This window comes from Parasteatoda tepidariorum, chromosome 3, assembly GCF_043381705.1.
Source record: "Parasteatoda tepidariorum isolate YZ-2023 chromosome 3, CAS_Ptep_4.0, whole genome shotgun sequence".
In the NCBI taxonomy this organism is placed as follows: Eukaryota; Metazoa; Arthropoda; class Arachnida; order Araneae; family Theridiidae; genus Parasteatoda; species Parasteatoda tepidariorum.
The window spans coordinates 85,646,984-85,670,025 of record NC_092206.1 but is presented as its reverse complement, the minus strand read 5'-3'; the positions used below and the strand labels follow the sequence as shown (position 1 = coordinate 85,670,025).

Genomic DNA, 23,042 nt, shown 5'->3' with positions numbered 1-23,042 from the left:
TTATGTTACTCAATAAATAAATTAAAATTAAAAAGTTATTGGAAAACTGCACACTTAATTTTTGTAGTAGAGTCTTATAGAACAGAGTTAAATACCATTCATGCCAGACACCATATATAGAAATGTAATTTTCTGTATTATTAAAAAGTGAAAAGGAAGTCTCGAATAAATTAGATATTTGATGAACTAATAAATTGCTTAAATGTATCATAATATTATTAAAAATATATTCCAGCTCTTTTTTTTATAATTTTCGATACTTCGAAGTACGATAATTAAAATTATGATATTTAATATCTTAATTAGCTCTCAAATTTTCCACAACATACAAACAGTTTCAATAAATATCAACAAAAAAATAGACATGCTTCAATAAAAAAATATGCATTTAAAGGAAATAATACAATTCTTTTTGAGTTAATAATTATATCGTCTGTTAATTTATAAACTTCTGTTTTTGTTTAATTTAAGGTACCTAGAAAATTTTGCCTTTCAATTTTGCTTTTAAATTTAACTCAAATTATAAATCAGAACACTAAATACCTCAAAGAGTGAATCTCGAGTCTCAATGTAATAAAATAAGTGACATTTTAAGTAAGAAAAGAATGCAAATATTTTAAGCAAACGATTCCATGAATAACAAAATCAGCAATTACTTTCTCAATCAAATATGTATTTTTTTTTATTGATTAAGATATTAATACATTCATAACTTTTATTTTAGCTTTTAAAGTCAGCTCTATTTATAAATTATTACATTAAATATCCCAACAATTGTGTTCTTGTCTTAGTTTAGTAAAATAGGCAACATTAAGAGAGGAAAGAATAAACTAGTTTGAACAAACGATTCTATAAATGACGTTTTTTGTGATAGTTTTCTAATTTAAAATCTTCTAACACTAAAAAAATATTTAAAAGAAAAAACACTTTTATGATCATAACGTATAAAATTAATTTTAATAAAAATAATAAAATTAATGTAATAAAATTTGTGACATTTTAAATAAGAAAGGAATATAAATATTCTAAGCAAACGATTCCATAAATAACAAATTCTGCAACCACCTCTCCCTTTTTTCGTTAATTAAGATATTATTAGATAGAATCTAACTTTCATTTTAGCTTTTAAAGTTAGCTCGGCTTGTAAATTATTACATAAAATACCCCAACACATGTAATCTCCTCTCAGTAATAAGTAACATTAATGAGGGGAAAATAAACTGGTTAGAAGAAACGATTCTTTAAATGATATTTATTGTGATCGTCTTCTAATTTAAAATCTTCTGACATTGAAACTACGTGAAATTTTGCTGAAAACTACATGAAATTTATGATATTCAAATTTATATGTTATTTATATCAAAAGTATTTGTACGTTATTTATACAAAGATATCTTTTACTTTTTCATTCCATCTCACCCACGTCGTTTTAGGTTCGTTGTTTTCCCTTCATGGCATGTATCGGGGGGGGTAAAGTGTATCCTAGGTCAGCAAAGTTACCTGTTTCTGCTTCCCTGTACCCACCCCTCTCTTCTGAATACAGTCCAGTTCGGCAGCCGCACACAAGGCTCGTCGGTCAATATTTACTTTGGAAACCCCCTTTCCCTCTTCTATTCCATCCCTTTGAAAGTCCGTCTTTTCCTCTTTCTGTGGGTTCCGGGGACATCATAGATATTTGGACAGGCGAATTCTAAGGTCAACGCTGAAAGTTAACGCCCAAGTATCTATATAAGCGTAAGCTTTTAGCAATTGTTTGAGATTTTCTGACCGACTTCAAACTTTTAACTTCAGGCATTTCAAGTTTAATGCATACAAACACATCTCGAATCCTGTATAGAGTCATTTTTGCACGATTTAAGCAAGATATAGATGTTTAGAACTTAATTAATTGTATTTAAACAAATTTACTTTGTAAAATATTCTGCTTTTTTTAAAAGCTACAGCATCGATTTATTTTTTTTAAAATTAAAATATCACACAGAGAAAAAAAATTCTGGTGCATAACCGCACTGTATAAAGATGATAATTCTGGTAAAAAAAAAGCCATAATTCAGGTTAATAAAAACAAAATATACGGTATTTAAACGATTCATTTGGTAATATTTCCGTTCATATGGTAACAGTTTGAGGAAATTCTGATTTTAACAGTTATAACTCTTATTATTACAGATTTAGACGAAATTAAAAAACTGAAATGTAAACTTAACCGAATAAAAGGTATAAACGCCATGCTCTAAGGTATCATGACAAAATTAACAAATTTTACCACATTTACCAAATTTTATCACATATTATAAAACTATAATTTTATTGCAATTCTTCTGAAATCATTACCAAAATGCATCGGTAAAAATTACCGAGCTTTTTAGTGTTCCCATAGAGCCAGAAGTACGGTAAATTATACCTAATTCTGGTTTTGCGCATAGCATTTTAAGTTAAAAAAATTTTATTCCTGAAATTGGTATTGTGAATGTGTTAGGTAACTTAAATAGAAAAATATTTTTTTTAAAAAGTAACGATTCAATATAATAATTGTCATAAAATAATTAATAATAACATTTTAAATTTTATTTCCCCCTAAATTCTAAATTCATTAAAATTTAAGTCGTAATTACTATTTTGTTCATTTTAAAAGAAAAAAAAATATATTGGTGTACCCCTAGAGAGAAAAAAAGAAACATGGTAAATTTTATCATATTCTGGTAATTTTGACCATACTTTTCTTCTCAGTGCAGACATTATAATATTGTTTTTATATTTGAAATAAAGATTAATTGAATAATACTTTCATAATATTTACATTTATATATTGTTAAGAAGCGTTTACGCAAACATGTATAACAATTTTCACAATTAATTATAATGAAAAAATTCTAGATTTTATAATTTCAGGCAATAAATACAACGACACATAAAGTTTACAGAAAAGATTTATTAAATGCAATATTTCTAATAACATTTAAATTAAATGTTCAAGTTTTGTAGCATGAACACATAAGTTAGTAAATTCCGTATAATTGAAAGCATTTAGTTAACTGAATCTATAATTAATAGAAATATTGTATCATTAAATTCAATTTAATTGCATGAAAATAAGTTGCAATCCAATTTAGAAAGCATTAGTTGGTGATTCGTAAACTCTATTCAATATTAGTACTTATAATAATGAAGGCTAATAGAATTTTGATTTTAAACCGATAAATATTTGCTACTTAACTGCAACAGGTGAAATAAAAAAGAGACTCATTTTTAAAATTAGATGATGTAGAATAAGTCTAGATACAAAATCCATAATTGCAATCCTACATTTCCGTAGGGATGATGTGTATAGGCAATAATTTCTCTTTATTTTCAAGCAAAAAACGCATGCTTGATTTTAATTAATTAATTTTTTTAGAGAAAATAGTTTTTGCAACATGATTTTCTTAGAAACGTTTCTTGTCTGAAAAGAAATTCCATATATTTTCGATTTAAGACTTATTTTAAAAGAATGTCTGTGAGGTGCAGGCTCAGAGAAGTACATTAATTTTGATGAATCATTATTCTGAAACATATTTCCCTTACTCGAACTCTGAAAGAAATTCCGGATCAAATTACAGTATAAAGTACCGACACTTTGGGTGTATAATCCGAAAAATCTATTTTTCCGTAAAATATTATATCGTAATTTTTAAAGTAATTATTACTGTAAAGAAAACGCTATGTCAGATTTTTTTTGTTCCATAACATGGTCGGGAAAAAATGGATTTTACGATATAAATTACCGGCATCCTGAGTGCTTTTACCGTAATTTGATCCAGAATTTTTTACAGTTGAATCAAATTTTCTTGAAAAAAAAAATCGGTAATAGCTTTATAACATCTTTACTTGGTTTTTTTTCTTTCTATTTATATATTCTCCAACTCATAAACAAAACCTTTAATTACTTATATTTTTCTTTTATAAATAAATTTAAATTCTAAGGTAGAGTTTGTACCACTTTCCCAAAGTCTTCTATTGTAAAACACTTTATTAAGTGGTTGAATTTAAAAATTATTTGGTTGCTGAGTTTTAAGATGTGAATTATGTTAAGATGTTAAATTATTTTTAAATTTTTTTAATTTTGTAGATTTTATTTTATAATAATTTTTTTCTTATAAAGTGATCTATTTTACAGGTATCACAACCTTCACTGGATGCAGACGATAGAGAATGCGGGACTGTTACATTGTAAAAATATTCCGGATCAAATTCCGGTAAAAAGTAAAGACGCTTTGTGTGCATCATCCGCGAAATACCTTTTTTTTACAGTAAAATATTATACCGTAAAAATTACAGTAGATCAGATTTTTTTTTCCTCCGCAACATGTTTCAGTAAAAATGGATTTTACTGCAAAAAAGCAACCTTGCAAACCTTGAGTGACAAAAGTAACAGTGAAAATTACTTTCAAAATTTTCTTGGTGTATTGCATTATATTACAACAAAACCATCAATCTTCCCTCTAAAGGGATGATTTTTTGGATGCTAAGAAACTAAAATGTAATGTCTTTTTTTTACCGTAAAATATTATACCATAATTTTTACAATAATATTAATTTAATTAGAGTGGTTCACTGATTTTTTTCAGTGACTTCAATTATTGCTTTAAAAAAATACAGTACATCAGATTTTTTTTCCGTAACATATTCCGTTAAAAATGGATTTTCCTGCAAAAAGTACCGGCAGCCTGAGTGACAAAAGTAACAGCGAAAATTACTTTCAAAATACGTATTGCATTATATTACAACACAACTAGTAATCAATTTTCCCTCTGAAGAGATGATTTTTTGGACGCTAAGAAACTAAAATGTGCCTTCTAAAAATACGAGAACTGAATCCGGAAAAGGAAGTTCAATCAATACGGGTTGTTAAAATCATCAGTCACAATTTCAAAACCCCTTCCGTATTTTAATATTAACTTATGTAATAAATTTCCGGACTTTTTTCGATTAGCATGCACCTGAGTATGACAAAGAAATAAGAGATAAAAAATATTCTCAAAAAAAAAATATCATGAGCAATCTACCACTGCATGTTCTTTCAAAGCTTTCTTTCTTAAACTCTGTTACATTTTGTTAACTATATATCCTACAGGCTATTTTAAACGGGTAAATATAAAAACATTGAAGAAGTCAACGACCGAAAATTCTCACTCTTTCATGGTAGCTCCAGCAATATGTTTCCGCATTGTTCTTTTTTATTAAATATTGGTAGAAATACAAATAGGAAGACAGAGAGATACGTATGGAATAGGAAATCGAATATCTTTCATGAAATGTTCTAAAAAGAATTTTTTCCCCGTCCTATGGTTCCTCGATATCTGAACATGGGGAAAAAATAAAGCTCTCCCGGGTAGATAAAGTTCAAAAAGTCAATGACCATAATTTATAAACTTAAAACAAACTTTCACCCTTTCACATTAAGTTAAACAGCAAATTTCCTGATGGTTCTTTTTGTGTACCTAAGTAGGAAAAATAAGAAAATTCGCAGAAAAAAAAATTCGAATATCCAGTATGCGACGATCCCTCAAAAAATTCTTTTCTTTCAAGGTACCCCATACTTTCTTGTCACTTGATCTAAAATCAATATGTAATAACTTTGCCTTGTTTGAGAACCTGCACCGCCTGAGAAGCACACAAACCGATGGAGAAGAACCTGTCTTTGGCCCATCTCGCTCTACCTGTAGAGTTGAAATTTGAGATCGTGTGTCATGAAAGCCTGAAATGTTAAATTTCAACTCCTCCCCCCCCCTCCGTCCCAGCTCCAATTTTTTTTCTCTATATTTTTCTCATAGAGGCTCAGCAAACTCTCTATTATTTCTAAGAGAATAAAAAATGTACACGACATCTATGGGTTGATGACTTTTTAAAAGGAATTTTTTTGCATTCGTGGTTTTCTGTTCCGTATTATTTTACATGATATGTTAACGACGTGAAAATATCTGAAATGGTTCCAAGTGAAATAATTCGTTTCAAGCAGTACCTTCAATATGTTTATAAAGAGACTTTTTTTTTTAAAAAAAAAGGTAAATAAAGTAAGTATTTTTTTGGGCACGCCACTTTTTAAGTCACTTTTAAAGTATTTCTTAAAAATTAAAAATTCCTTAAGTCAAAATTACCAGAAGTCAAAAGGGCAGTCAAAATTACCCGAATATGGTAAAATTTACCATGTCTCTAGTTAAATGGAAACACCAAAAAGCTCGGTAATTATCACCAAAGTTCTTTGGTAATGAATTAGAAAAAAATTATCAATAAAATATTGTTTTATGATATGCGTTAAAATTCGATAAATGTGATAAAATGCGGTAATTTTATCACGCTACCTTAGATCATGGCATGAAAATCATTTATCTGGTTAAATTTTCTTTTCAATTTTTTTATTAAGTGTGTGGTAATAAGATCTATAATTTTGCAAACCAGATTTTTCAGGAAAGCGCTGCTATACAAACGAAAAAATTACCAAATGAATGGTTTAAATTTAGTATATTTTGGTTTCATTAGCCAGAATTCCGTTTTTTTTTTAATACCAGAATGTAATGTTAAATGAATAGAATGTTAAATGTCGTTACCATACAGTACGATAATTTTACTAGAATTTTTCTCAGAACATATGTTACCGTTAAAGTATGAAATCCGTTATTTTATAGAATACCTAGTTATTCCATGAAATAACTGATCGTGTCCGTTAAAGTGTAAAACTCTCTTGTATTTCATGGTTTAACTAGTTATTTCATAGAATAACGATCTGCAGCCCGTTAAAGTGTAAAATAATCTATAACTTAATGTTCAAAGAGAAAGAGAAAAGTCTAAAAAATGTTTAGAAATTCAAGCGAAAAAGATGAAATTAATGTCGGATAAATCTCATTCTGAAGCCTCTGTGGGGTTTACCGTCCGTATCCCAGTGCCTGAAGTTGACAGAGGAAAAGGTGATGCCAAATCTATTTTAGCTATCATCATAAAAATAACCGAAGAAGGATTTTTCCAATTGGGTACAAGAAACGGCCGCATAAAACAATTATATTCCCGATCCCAGTTCAGTGTCTGCGAACAAAAATTAATTAAAATCGAAGAAGTACCGGATGTAGAAATATCGCTCCGGTCGGTTGCTACAGCTCAAAGTTTAGGTACTGGTCAGGGATTTAAAAAATGTTCGTGTAAAACCCAGTGTGTCAACAAAAAATGTTTTTGTTTTAGAAATAATGTTCTTTGTAATTCCAAGTGTCATTTTAGTAATCCTTGTTGTAACAAATGATTTTATGGTACGTTTCCATAAATACCATTTATACGCTGCATAAATTAGATAAATTGCTTCTTTTTCATTTTAATTGTCTATCATTAGTTTATTTATAGAATACCTAGTTATTTCATTTTAGATAAATTGTTTATTTTACACTTTAACTGTCTCTCATTAGTTAATTTATAGAATACCTAGTTATTTCATAGAATAACTAGTTAAGGTGTCAAATTAATAACATATTACACACTTCAACGGACACGATCAGTTATTTCATGGAATAACTAGGTATTCTATGAAATAACTGCATTATATACTTTAACGGTAACATGTACATAGTTTAAAATATTCGTATGTAATTGATATTTGTACTTATTTCCTCACATTCTTACATGAAGAATAATATTTATACATATTTCCTTACATTTCCTCATAACTCTCAAAATCGGTATACTTCTATTTTTTATATATATATATATATATAAATGTATGCAAATCTTAAACTTTGTAGATAGATCGATCAGGACATTTGTACGCAGTATAATCATTTGTATATAGTAATTAACGATATTTTTAAATAAGTTACCTTATAAGATTGAAGTATAGATAAGCTGTGTTTTGAATGTATATAATTAAAATTAGATGAGTTTATTTTAAATTCTGTAAGAATTTGTTACAGAACAACAATAACAAACGGTGCATATTCAAAACCAAAATGTTGTATTGAATTTTTCAACATGCGCAAACAAAGAATTTATTTTGTAGATTAAAGGAAACGCTTATAAAATACAGTATAAGTGTTTTATTTTTTTTAAAAATTACATTAAAAGTATAAAAAATAACTAATATTACAGTAAAGTAAAATTTAAAAAAAAAAAATTTAAAAAAAAAATTCATTACTATATCTCATTAGATTTTAATACAGTCAGACCCCGCTATAGTGAACTTTCAAGGGACCGAAATTTTGGTTCACTATAACCGGGAGTTCACTATATCCGTTACGCAGGTAATTTAACTAATGGTTCCCAAACTCCTCCCTTTTATTACACATTATTTCAATAAATGACTGAAAAATATTATTTAGTAGGGGAAAATGTGTTATTTTTTATTACTGTTCGTCTCGCTTACAAAAAAAAAAAGAAGAAAAAAAAAAAAAGAATTAATAATCTTTAGCTGATGAGCAATCCTGACAGAAAATGCATATTGATCCCACTGACACCTTACAGGTGCATTATCTGCCAGGGTTGGAAATATCTGCTTGGTTTGTTTAGGGATGGGAAAGTGAGATAAAAGAAGCTTATCTCTAAATTCCCCTCTATAGATGGCTTTAAAAATCGGTATATGTTTTTATTTCAAAGCAAAAATTTCAAAATTATTACAAAAAAAATGAAAAAAAAAATCAGTTGAAAACAGAAAAAAGTTCATTATATCCAACTTCCTCACTTTTTTGGTTCACTATATCCACAAAAAGTAACGTGATACGTGTATAGCAAGGCACGGGACCTAACATTTCGGTCACTATAACCGGGAATTCACTATAAACCGTGTTCACTATAGCGGGGTTTGATTGTAGTATAATCTTATAAGATTTTAATAATATGATCTTGTAAGATTTTAATAGTAAAATCTTTTGAGTTTTATATAGTATAACGTCAATTTTGACATTAATTACGAATTTAAGCTGTATTGTTTTTTTTAAAAATAACTTTGCCAAAATTATAGCTCACCGAATTGAAATTCGCTAAAACAATTTTAATATTTTAAAAAGATTCTCTATGCGAGATATTTACGCAAAAAATTATCGAATCTAAAAATTTGCCATCATTGCCAAGAGTATATACGAATTTAAATACTTTAATTTTCGAAATTAAGAAAAAAAATTTTGAAAACAGAAAACTCTTATTTACTTAAAATTTTGTTTCTCACAATATGTAAGAAAAAAAGAGATCGTTTTGGAGTGCTGCTCGAGTAAAATAAAATTCCCAACCAATTTTTGTAAAAGTTTGTGATTAATTTGTCCGTAAACCATATTTATTTAGATAATTATAAATAACTTATGAGAAGCCGCGATGTCTCAGGGGATAGAGCGTTCACCTTCCAATGAGGCGAACCGGGTTCGAATACCAGCGATGGCTGGTCGATACAAATTTCACAGATCAGAACCTCTGGGGGTAATGATCCAGGAGTTTCCTTGCCTTTTGGATTGGTTCGAAATTACAAGGCTACAGAGTTGAACATTAGTAGTCGTAAACCCATAAAATTGGGTCGGCTGTTCAACAACGGTTATAATATAATATAAAATAACTTACGGGGAAATACTAATGTAAGGATATATTCCGTGAAAAATATTTCGTTAGATAGAATTAAAAACTTCTTTAACTATTTTTTTTTTTAATATTAGTTTATTTTTAAAATAAAAATGCATTAATAAGATTGTTTATTTGCTTAAAAACCCCAATAAGTAGATATAATTGATGTAGGTAGACAATACTTTTTTTCATTTTCTTTAAATTTAGATTTGTTACATAATATCTTTTTAATTATTTAAAAAAAATATTTTGATTTTTGAGCAATATGAAGATGAAAGCAAACTAAGATTCATTACTTGAAAAAAACTGAAAGAATTTTTTTTTTTTGTAGTGTCTAATTTTTTTAATCCAAAAAAATAAAATCGTATTATTTTTTTTTTACAGAAACGTAAAATTATTTTTCTTGAAATAGTAAAATTAACTTAATTAAATTATTAAAAGAAACTGAAAACTAATAACGAATCTCATGGGTCATATTCAAACGAGAGGATTAGCACGGAGCTTCAAAAAAGTCAAGATAAAAATTGTCACTTTAATCATTAAGCGTCTGAAGTTGGCGACGAATATTAAGAACTCCAAATTTTAATTAAGAAGATAAGAAACTAACGCCAACAGCACAAAGAAAAGGAGATGTGCCAGTAATACAAGATGACAAAAAATGCGCGAGAAAAATAAACCATGTGTATTAATATGTGATGGAGGGATAGCTTTACTTTATTTATCGCCAAAAATTTTCTTTCAAAAAAATGCCGAACTGAATTAGAAGGAAAACTGTTGGTACAAAAAATTTGCTTAACTGTTTTTATGCCGGAGTAACAAAACAATGATGAAAGAAAACTCCACTTCGTCAACACTTAAAAGGCGCAAAAAATTTAAAACTTGTGAAAAAGTTGAAAAAAGAGCTGATATAATAATAAAGAGCGTTCTTCATGATGTGATAAAAAATAGGCGATGAAATAAGTAAAAAGAGTGACGGTTTTTGAAAGCCAGGAAGAAAAAAAAAAGCGTCCCACCTCCGGCAAAAGCAATTGCACTCATCAGACGCTATCGCTGTGAAGAAAAAGGGGGCGTTTTGGAGTGCTGCTCGCCACCCAATGAGTGACCCTCCACGGGATAGCTGAGTGGCCCTCTAATATACTCGAAGGAATTACCAGAACCAGGTATGAAGCACCCTTTCGCTGTGCTCCTTCCTTTAACCAGAATGGTTTTCCAAGAGGGATTCTGTAACAGTTTTAGGGCCACACGACTTGCTCTTTGGCTCTTCTTTTCAACGATTGCGATCGCATGTGTAAAGTCACGAGGCATTGCTGTTTAGCGTTTAAACAACGCTGAGAGAAGGGTCATTGTGGTTTGTGTTCCTGTAACAATCGTTGAAGTATCATTTGGAAAAGAGCGAAAGGTTGGCAATCTTTTCTGGAGAAGGTATTTTTGCTCCCTCCTCCAGAGCATCAGCATCCTTTGCTCTCGAGCATCATTCTCTCTTTCTCTCATCTCATTCCGTTGATCCCAAGAGTCTTGAGCTCGTGCACAGGTGAAAGCGAGCAGAGGATATGGAAAAAGGAATATATTTAGAGCAAACCCCCGTTGCTTTATCTGATTCCTTTTTCTTCGTACCGAAACGAATATCTTCAATTCTTTCAAAGAAAAAACTCCAGATAAAACTATTCCGTGAAATGCATACGTTGTTGAACAATAAAAATAGTTCAAATTTAAGTGAAAATGCTATAAATATCTTTTTTAAGGTTTGTGTATGTTCTATTTGATTTTTTTTTACACATCAAATTTTAATAATTTTGAAAGTTTAGTACCTCCTACACATGCTATCAAAGAGGTTTATTTAAATTTTTTTTCCCTTCATACGCCTATACTTTTAATTTACACAGAAACGCATATATTCTGCAGACATTATTCCAACACTCAGGAGAGCAAAATATCCTCGGATTTTTTTTCAAACTGAGATTTGGGACATATTCTACACAAAATAAAATCACTTTTTTAAATTTTTGTTGTAATTGCATTATAAACTCTAATGTTCTTGAAAGTTTAATATGTACTTCTATATGAAACAAAAATACCATCCCTTATTCTATTCTATTTTGTACTCTATTCTAATATTTTTCTACTCAATTGATGTAATATTTTTGAAAGTTTAGTACTTCGATATTACGCAATAAGAGAATGCCTCATTTTACTGCATTTTTTACTCTATATTCTAATATTTTTCCACTCTAATGATACCTTACTCAACTATTTTTGAAAATGTAGTACTTCTATAATACGCAATAAGACAATGTCTCATTCTTCACTATTTTGTACTCTATTCCAATATTTTTCTACTCTATATGATGCCGTACTCTAATGTTTTGAAAGTTTAGTACTTTCTATAATACTCATTACGATATTAATTTTTTTCTATCTGTTGCAGGAATAGCCGTTTTCTTAGCTCTCAAAGTAAAGAATTATCCTCAAATTTTCTTTCAATGGGATCTGAGAAATAACATTAGACACAGAGTTTTCTTTTTCAATTCCAATTTTTTTTTATATGTATAATAAGTTTTAATAATGAAATAGTTATGCTTCGATTGATTTCTGACTGTTATTGACTCTTTAAAAATGCCTTTACATAGTTTTTAAATTACTGTTAGATTATAAGTAAGTTATTTACAAATTATAGCTTGAAATAATAGTTTTTATATTTGGTAACGTTTTTTTTTCTTCTTTTTTTCTTTCTTTTGAAAGTTTTCTTATGGCATGTTTATTTTATACTCGTATTCTTGTAAGATGTGTTGTAAGTCGTATTTTAAACTACATAATTTCTAAAAGATAATGCCAATTAATTCAAAGGGATAATCAATGTAAGGAAGAAAAAAATAGTGGACTCCATTCCTTGTTCGCTAACGCTCTCACACTGAGAAAGAAGTATGGTCAAAACTACCAGAATATGGTAAAATTTACCATATTTCTGAATCGATAATATTTTTCCCACAAGTTTAATTCACACGTTGTCTTAATTTCAAAAATTATTCATTAAGCGAATTAAGAAAATTACTGTAACTTTGTTTAGCATTAAAGTAATAATTAAAAAATTTTGTTAGCATTAAGTACAAATTTTTACGATTACCTTAAAATGATATATTTTTTTGTTTAGTGATTTTGTTTATGATATTCTAATTTTGATACAGGAGTTGTTATTATTTTCTTCAGGAAAAAAGAATTTCAGTGATCAATTAATAATCAGACCAATAATAAGACCATCCTTTTTTCCTTAAAGAAGAAAAAAGAGGGAGAAAGCGAAACAACAAATACATGACTATCAATATGTTAATCATCATTTATAAACTAAGAGGTAAACAGTTTACAACTCAAAAAAGTACTAATCCTAAATTTTTGCTCGTTTAAAAATTGGATGTGAAAAATGACAAATGGAAGTAAAAATATATTTTATCTTCTTTGCATAAAATCTGACACAAAATATTGAAATATCGAATGTATATATAAGATCGAATGTAAAGATGTCGGAAAGTTAATGCCATATTATAAAATTTGTAAAAAGAAAGTTCAATTCATAAGTTTCAGTTTTTGTTACAATTAGACTTAATAAACTAGTCTTCTATTAAAATTAATAATCTTATTCCTTTCATTTGTGACACTGTATTTATGGCAGTTTTATTAACTCAAACTAAGTGACAAATTACTTAATTGGAAGAAATTTATATTTTATTCTTATTTCATATTAATTCAAAAATGGTGTCTATGTTTTGCTTCAATCGACTATTTTTTATAAAATATACTATTTTTTCAATTTGCTTATATATTGCAAAATAGATAATTTTTTGTTTGTACTATGCATTTTTTATAACTTGAAAAGTAAAAAGAAGAGAGGAAAAAAAAGAATTTTCCCGTATTTTCTATTATTAATTTATTAAATTATTTTAATTATTAAAGTTATTTTGTAGTTGCAAAATAAGAATAATTTTTTAAATTTATTTTTGTTAAGTCATATGAGATTTTATAGTTTTTTCATTTGTAGTCAATAGTCAAAATTAAATATTTCATCAAGTTCAAGAAAACTGTATGATTTCAATGTATTAGTAAATAATATTGTATCTTCACTATTGTGTGACAGTGTTTAAATTTATGTTTGGTTTTGAAAATAAAATAAAAAAGAATTATTATTATTTCTTTTTTGCTATTTATTGGATTATATTGAGATTATTTATGTAATAACTGAATTCTCGAACAATCGTTACATGAATTTTTTAAGTCATTATTTTGTGTATAATAAATTATTGTAAAAAAAAACTTTTTTTTTGATTTAAAACTTTTGTAATATATTTAAAAATGTGAAACCTAAATAAAATTTTAACTATTAGATATTTTTTTTAGGCTTTTTAAAATCAATTTATAATAATTTTGTCAGAAATTAATATAATCATACTCTTTTTTCAATTACTATTTATGGATTAATACAGCTTAAAAATATTTATTTAAAGTAAAAAAGAAACATGAAATGTCTAACTATTCATAATAGAATATTTTTCTTAGATTTTCTTTGTCTCTTTATCATTTCTTCTAAAACAAATTTCACAATAAGTTTCGATCATTTAAGTAAAGATTTGGCAGTAATTTTACTCAAATTTTCATTAAGCAAGTAAAAAATTTAAATATTCTTAAAAAAAAGTACGTCAATTAAAAAACAGAAAATTTAGAAGTAAATGATTCAAAGAACATAGTATTATTGATTGTAAGTTCTAGTTTAGAACAAAAACTGTGCAAGAGACAAAATTAAAAATTCACTGAAATTTGCTTAGTTAATTTATTATTATTTTTTTATTTATTTTTTTTATTCATAAGAATTGAACAATAAACTTTTGTTTTGTAAAATCGCGAATCTAAAAGAAGATCGTATTCATTCCCTTTTGATAAATCGAAATAATAATGCTTTTCAAAAACTTAGTGAACTTATATTTTTTGTGTGAATAAACTCCACTTTCTAGATTTAAATGAAATTGAAAATAAAGAAAATTAAAACATTGGCGTTATTAAAAAAGAGTTATTAAATAACAGCATTTAGTCTTAATTAAAAATGTAACATCAATGAGATTCGATAAATAAATCAACACTTAAACAGTTTCTTTTAATTGTTAATTTCATTCATATTATGTTTGATGTTTGTTTTTTTTTCCAAGAATACTAAACATTAACAATACAATGATGATAAATACTTTCAAAGATGCTAAAGGATCCGAAAAAAAAAACATTATAGTAAAAACATTAGCACAATATTTTATGTTCAATTCTTTTTTTACAATATTTCAATCAAATATTACGCATTGTTAGAGTTGGAATGAATTTTAACTGTTTTTGCGAAAGGAAAATATATTCCTCACAAAAAATTCTATACATTTAAAACCTAAGTTTCATTAAAATTTGAATGAAATAATAGATTTAAAAATTGTATATTACTTTTAGGTAGATTTATTTACCGTATTTTGCTTTTTATTTAGAAGATTTATCAAACAGGAACAGACGTACGTTTATTTTTTAGTAAAAAATGATTTAAAGTAATGATTTGAGGAAATATTTTAAGTGTTGGTCTATTGTATCTTGATTCGAATTCCTAAAGAACAATTTCGCATGTTATATAAAAGCAGATATTTTGAAGTAGTTTTACATTATCATTGAATAATTGCTTTCTTCAAAAAATTACTTGATTTTTTCAAAAGTGACAGTGGTATACAAATACTAGTGGTATAGATATACAAATAGAATAAAATATTTTTTTTATACTCAATGAAATAAAATATTTTTAACACGCTTAAATGGTAATTTTCGTAAAAATATGCTATTTTAGTACACTGTAAAAAATTCCAGATCAAATTACGGTAGGAAATACTGGCACTTTGTGTGTATCGTCTGTAAAATCCATTCTTACCATAAAATACTTTACAGTAATTTTTACACTAGTATTTATTAAATTATAGTGACTCTGTGATTTTACGGTAATTATAACAAATATTATTATTATTTTAATAGTAAGATTTCATTATTTTAGTTAATAATAATTAATAATAACATAAATTATTTTAATTGATAATTTTACCGATTTATTAATTATTTAATTAGAGTGATTCATTGATTTCATGGCAATTATAACTGTAAAAATTGCAATACATCTGAAATAATCTTTTCAGTAATAATTAAAGATTATTACTGTAAAAATTACTGTATATCTGATCTGATTACTGTATATCTGTTTTATGATATGTTCTCGTAAAAAGTACTGGCACTCTGAGTGCCTCTACTTTTTACCGTATTATTAATTAGATAATATTATTAATTATTAATTTTAATAATTAATAATAATATTATTGATTATAATATTAATAATATTTTAATTATCATTATTATTATTGTCGTTTTAAAAATAATATTTTATTATTTTAATAATTAATAATAATATTATTAATTTTACCGTATTATTAGATATTTAATTAGGGTGTTTCAATGATTTTACGGTAGATATTGCTGTAAAAATTCCGGTACATCTGACTTTTTATTTCATGATATGTTCCGGTAAGAAGTACTGCCTGTACTTTTTACTGTAATTCGGTCCGGTGTTTTTTACAGTGTATATTTTACACTCCATAAGCTAACTTTTGGTTTTTATGCCATTCCAATGCATTTTTCTTTGAAAATAATTAAAACATTATTTCAAAGAGCATTGTAACATCGCACTTAACACAAATAAGCAAGTTAGACCCTAGACAGTCATTCCGGCCCTATAAGAAAGTATTCTGTTCCATGCCGAAATGCAGCATTTGAATATTAGGCATTGTACTTGTTTATATGGATCTTGCACATAGAACCGAAAACCAAGCCTGTTATCTATCAATGTGTTATCTATCAAGAAAATTCACCTAAGAGTCTCAAAAAATTTTGAAAATTTTCCTCAATTCAAACAATATACAATTAATGTAAGTTTAAAGAAGGAAAAAAAAGGCGAAACAAAGCAATTGGCAAAAATAAACAAATTAAAAAAACACAGATGGTTGTTTCGGTTAAAAAAGCGAGAACCGCTGATTTCGATACTAGTATTTGTTTACTGCACAGAAATTTAAAATTTGAGCTTCCAGATTGTTTAGTTATGTATAGTGTGTTGTCTACGGCTGCAGTTCCAAATTTTTTTCGCCTGTGGAACCCTAAATGATTGATGTACTTTTGGCGGAACCCAAAAACTAAATTAATAAACCTGTCGGCATATTGATTGACGAAGCAGTAGTAATTATTTTAAAAATATGTAACGATTTATTAAATATTTAGAAAATATAAAGTGAAGAAAATTTTGTCATCATATCGTTTTATCACTATTAGTCTTAAAATTAGGTTTTATGTCAGACAGTTAAATTCACAGGGACTGAAAGGACTAAAATAAACGTTGGGATTGTTTATTAGGGAAACATACTTCTTTGTTGAATTCGATGCGAAATACTAATGCAATTTTTAATAAATGTATATCCTTTTCAGAATTCATTCATTATATTGTTATTAGAAAAAGAATTGTTTTGAATATTGTTTATTCACAAACATTTAATTAAATAATTTCACAAAAATAATAGAGATATTAAACTAATAATGGATTTTTAATTGGATATAAATTTAATTACTGGTATCGAAAATTACAACTGATTTTTAAAAAAAGTCCTAACTCTCGGAGCCCCGTGACTCGTTCACGGAACTCTTTTGTTACGCGGAACATCATTTGAGAACCGCTGGTCTACGAGCATTAAGAAAACCTACTGAATTTTAAAGATGTTAAGTAAAAATTGTTTTTCCAACTCTTCAGCTCCAAAATACAGAATGTAACGTGGTTTTGTGCTTGTTTATATGGTAGTTGCTCGTAGCATTGAAGCTACTAATTTGGTTTTCTGACTAGTTTATGCTTATCTAATGAAAAAAAAGTTGATTCAGATTTGTGTTTCAACTTACTTTAAATTAATATCTGCTTGCTCTTTTATATTTTCTATCTGCTCACATCTTGTATAATTAATACAAACTTTTGTAAATAATTATTAAGTTTAACAACAAGGACATTTGCATTAATTCTGTCACCTCTAAACTGAATCAGTTATTCAATGCAACACTTAGATGAAGATTTGATGCTTCATTTTACGAATAACAATTTACGCCTTTAAAAATGTAATTTGAAATAAAATTAATGCTTTTGATTTTAAATTCATTAGTTCATGTTGTTCAAAATTAAGCTACAAAGCTAGGAATTTTTAGGTTGAAATTTAAAAATTATAATTTTACAGAAAGAAAAAAATTTGGTAAAATTAGTGTGCAGTAATATAATAAGATTTCAAATTTAGAAGAAAAAAAAATTTGGTTTATAAATTTTGAAACTTTATTCTTTGAATGTTATTTTAACCATTCGTTTGGTAATTTTTCCGTTTATGTGGAACAATCGTCAGAAAATTCTGGTTTTTCAAAATTGTAATATAACCACACATTTATATTGTAAAAAATACAAAATTGAAAAAGTGAATTTAACCGAATGAATGGCTTTTATGACTTAATCTAAGGGATGATAAAGTTACAACAATTTACAAATATTGTCATACATTAAGGAAACTTATTTTATTGATAATTTCACCAAATTCATTACCAAATTACATCACTAAAAATTACCAAGCTTTCTTGGTGTTCCCATAGACTAAAAAAACACGGTATATTTTACTATGTTCTGGAAGCATGCATAACATTTTTTGTTAAAAATGCTACTCCTAGAATTGGCATTGGGAATGTGTTAGATGACTTGAATAGAAAATATTTTTAAAAAAATGATTGTCAATATAATAATTATAAAATAATTAATAAAAATATTTCAAACTATTTTTCACCTTAAATTCTAATATTCATTAAGATTTAAGCAGTGATTACTATTTTGTTCATCTTAGAAAAGAAAAATCAAGCATTGTTATTTTTCCAAATACTTTCTTATCAAACAATTATCAATTCATTTTCATTGATTTCAAGTGAATGATTTTCTTCCTTCTTGAAAAATTTTAAATGTTGAATTACTCAATTTCTTTTTTTAGTACAGCTTAAAATTTCATTTTTATAATAAAATACTCACATAAAAGGAGAAAAATAACAGAATTCCTAAATTTTACAAGCAAAAAAAAAATTATTATTATTATTATCAGATAAATAATTAGTAAAATTTAAGTGTAATTATTGTCACAAACATTTTTATATTTATATGAAGAAAAAAATTCATTTGGAAATTAGTTTATTAATTAATGCTAAATAGCAACCAGGGATTTCTTTGAATATATTTTTCAGTTGAAATTATGAAAATAGTTATGGTTCGTTTATATAACATTCACGCTGAAATACATTTATAATTTTATGCATAGTGTCCCAGATGAAAAAGGAAAACATTTTTTTTTCGGTTGACATGAAATACTGTAATACTATTAATTAATATTAATTAATATTAATAAAACATTAAAAGTTATTCAAGAAAATTAACGAATATCAGCAATAACGAATATCTCAGAGTACTTGGGGCAATGTTATAAAGAGACAAACTTTTTCAAATGTGAAATCTTATATCGAACTAATTCTTAGCATTATATCCGGATAGTTACTTTACAGACTTACAGAATCTTCATTTGTAAGCTGCAGTAGAAACATCTTATTGCCAGCATTTGAATCATTGTGTTTTTTATTTATTTACTTAAATATATTCATTTATTTTATTTTATTACTTATTTAATTTTTACAAAAAAACGCTCACTTGAACAAATTGATTGAAAATGTGGTCTATCATAATTTTGTAACAAACCCTTCGAATAAATGTAGGATATACTTTATGCAACGCATGAATAAAGCCTGAATAAAAGTGACTAAATTACAAATAAAGATAGAGGAAAGGTTTTCAACAAGGTAACGACTAAAGGTAAAGGTTTTCTGACACTGAATAAAATTCTAGTTTATAGAACCAAAACTATGGAATGTCCTTTTCCTGTACCTTTATTCGTACCTTGTTCAAGTAGTTTTGCTTTATTAATTAGTAGTTTCAACTTTTTGAATAATCTGTGAATATCAAGACAATTCGTTTTGACAATAAACAATTCATTTTGAGTTGAGCAAAAGTTGGCTCATCATATTAATTTTTTAAAAAAATTGTTTAGTTCATTTTCCTAAATCAGAAGAACAAGTTAGAACAGTTTTTTAATTAAAATATTAAACTTTACGATAAGTTTTAAAGTATTTGAAAGGATTAAAAAGTTTAAACTCCTTTATTAAACCAATTATAATTATTAATACAACGAGTTTATCTGCTTATAAATGAAATAATCGTCACTTAATTTTACATGCATCTTAAAATAGCATTCAATTTTTATGACCTTCGTTGAACAGCTGACTCCAATATTAAATTTACGGCTATACCAATGTTCAGCTCCGTAACCTTGTGATTTTGAACCCAATTCAGAAGACAAGGTAACTCCTGGATCAAGTATTGTGAGAAATTTGTCTTCGTGGAGGCAAATGGATTTTCGATGCAACTTTTGATGGAGAGGAAAACCACTGAAACCACTAAGTCTGATGGCAAGGGGACTCTAACCCATTAACCATCTGCCACTGATTATATTTAACGTCAACACTGTGGTCGATGACAGATGCGGAATTTGTATCAACTGGGATTCGAACCCTGTCACTTCATTTTAAGGCGAGAGCTCTATCCCATGAGCCACTACGACTCACATCAGTTATTGTGAAACACCTGATGGCCGAGGGGTAGTTCTGATGTTCAATCCTCTTACCGGGCAAGGTTAACACCACCCTTTAGTGGGGTCGATACTGGCATGCTATGGGATTAAGCACAGGGGGTTTCTCGCTAGCTGACCAACCCGTAGACCAGCTTATTCACCCCAGTGAGCGAGAAATTGGAGCAATTGGAATATGCACAGCAGGACTTGGTTCTTCATGGGCTGTCAAGTTTAATTAATTAATAATTGAGTTTAGTTTAATTAATTGAGAGGTGAAATAAGATATGATGTGAAAGAATTATTTAACAATAGAAATTGAAAGATAAAGTCTCCGAAAACATAACTCATAACAGTTATAACTTATCGAATGTCGATAAGCAATAATCAATACACTATTATAAGGAAATTTCAAAATATTTAATTTCTATTTCGACCATTTTTCCATTATACGTATTTGAAATTTATTTTTAATTTTAAATTAAATAACTTCTTACTATTTTGATTATAAAAAGCACATAAAAATACTTTATATCAATAAGGTAATGCAACAAATGATGTTTTTATTAAAATGAAGAAATTATGAAATCATTTCCATTTACTATCCTACATTCCTACCCTACATAGATAGATTTGTTGACATAGATAGACTATCCTACATGGATAGATTTGTTGACAAATAATTATTCCAACTATAAAATAGTGTCAAAAAATAAGTGTTTGCATTGTTTCACAACATCTTATCTATACAAGTTAAGAAATTAATATAAATTTATGCCGTAAAATAACTACGGCCAACGATGACATTTTACTGTTCATTCAAAAAATGTATTTTTCGGTTGTAGCAATTGCTAGTTTTATAAAGTAAAATTTGTTTGGGAACGTTATATTTTTTTGAAAAGAATACATATATTTACATACATATATTTTTACATATATATATTTTTTGAAAAGAATGTAAAATGTTAACGATGTCATGAATGTCAAAAACGATGTTATGAAGTATAAACAAGTAGAATATTTGAATATCGAATATTTAAATGGTACAGATATTATATTTTAATAACATTTGGTGCAATTGTAATAGTTTCGGTTTACTCATGAATATCAAAACTTGTCTTTTTCATTAATTAAAACCAGAGGTCAATAATTTAAAATGAATTGTCTAAATGCTGTTATTTTCAGTTGTATATCCTATGTATTAACAGTTGTATAGCCTATATATTGCACTTTTTTTAATGTAATGCCTATTAACTACAGTTAAGTAAACTACATCTTCAGCTGATAATGGCAATACTATGTTATCAAATAGTAATTATACTGTAGTTAGGAATATTTCGCATTTAGTGCAATAAGCATAATTGAGCTTATTGCACTAAATTAGCTGAGCTTATTGCATCTCAAGCATAATTGAGAAAGGAGGGAGAGTTCCATTTATTTGTTTGAAAGTTAAATTTTTAATCAATTTCTAAAACAGTTTTCACTTTCAATTCGGAGCTAACGCTTTTCCAAAAGGAATTTAAGAGCAGTATTCAAATTCGTGACATTTCTGATTTATAACTAAAAATATTTTACAACTGTTGAAAAGCAATTTTAAGAAAGAAGGAAAGTTTACAGTTATACTGAATTATTTTCACTTACTTGCAAAACGGGGATCTGGAGTGGTGCTGTACCATCCTGGTGCAGATTGCCGGACGTCACCGTAGTGGGCAGAGATGTCCGTTCCGTTACAGTACTGGGTGGGGAAAGTGTTAGGGTGAGAGAGCTGGGACATATGCATGTAAGGATTGGTCACGGGTACGTTCATGGCTGCTTGAGTCTGGGGACTCCTGTACGTTGAACCTAGTCCGGAATTCTCTGCAGCAACTGCTGCGATTGCCTTCTTGTAGCTTTCTTCGAGTGGGCTTAGGATATCGGTCACGGAAAACGGTGTAGAATGTTTAGGACTCAGTGACATTGCTTCCACAACGCCAGAGCTTCACCAAGAGACCCCTCACTAAGGAGAGACCCCTCGTCCCAGGGAGTTCCTCAAGGACCCTTTTCGCAACAAAGTCCGGCGGCGGTCAAACAACCTCCCCCCAAGTACTATCTACTCGAATGTCTAGAAATCCGGACGGTCTCAGAGATCCGGACTGTTTAGAGCTGCTACTTGTATTGGTCTACTCGTATGTGTGAGTGCGTGCTACGATAGCCCATGGAAGTGGAAAAGAGGGGGTGTCTAGATTAGAGGGGTTGATGGAGGGGGTGTGGGGAGAGGCTGAACAACAGCGTTGGCAGGACCAATGGGGCTCTTGGCGAGTCGTTGACGTTCGGAGGAGGGCGCATGCGCAATATTACACATCGTCCAGCACCATCTAAAATCAAAAATCGTTTTCCTCCAAAACGATATCTCTTTGCAGATGTCTTCGGCTCTGGGAATCGGATTTATCAATCTAATTTCTAGTGGGTGGGAGACGAGTGAGTCTGAGCAATGATGAAGAATAGAAAGAGAAACGGATGATGAGCAATAAAAAGGACGATGAGGCTCCCAGGGTGTTCGGGAAAGGAGGTGGAGTCCACTTGACTCAAACGAACCAATAAGAGATTGAGTCGGGAGACGCTCTCCTATTGGCGTGGTCTGTCAGAGTACTCTTGATCAATAGAAGCAGAGCACGCGTTGTAGCACCTCCCAAGGATCCGAGAGCGGAATGAGGACTATTTTAG

At 28.2% G+C, this 23,042-nt stretch overlaps 1 protein-coding gene across 1 annotated transcript in view; it reads right to left on the bottom strand.

Moving 5' to 3' along the window:
• The window catches only part of LOC107436846 (homeobox protein Nkx-2.1), a 50,444-nt gene extending 27,932 nt beyond the window's left edge, over nucleotides 1-22,512 (bottom strand). Inside the window, exon 1 of the mRNA XM_016048663.3 lies at nucleotides 21,981-22,512. Within this exon, the coding sequence (XP_015904149.2) occupies nucleotides 21,981-22,296 (316 nt within the window). The 5' untranslated portion in view covers nucleotides 22,297-22,512. The remainder of the gene's footprint in view (nucleotides 1-21,980) is intronic.
• Between the last annotated feature and the right edge of the window lie 530 nt (nucleotides 22,513-23,042).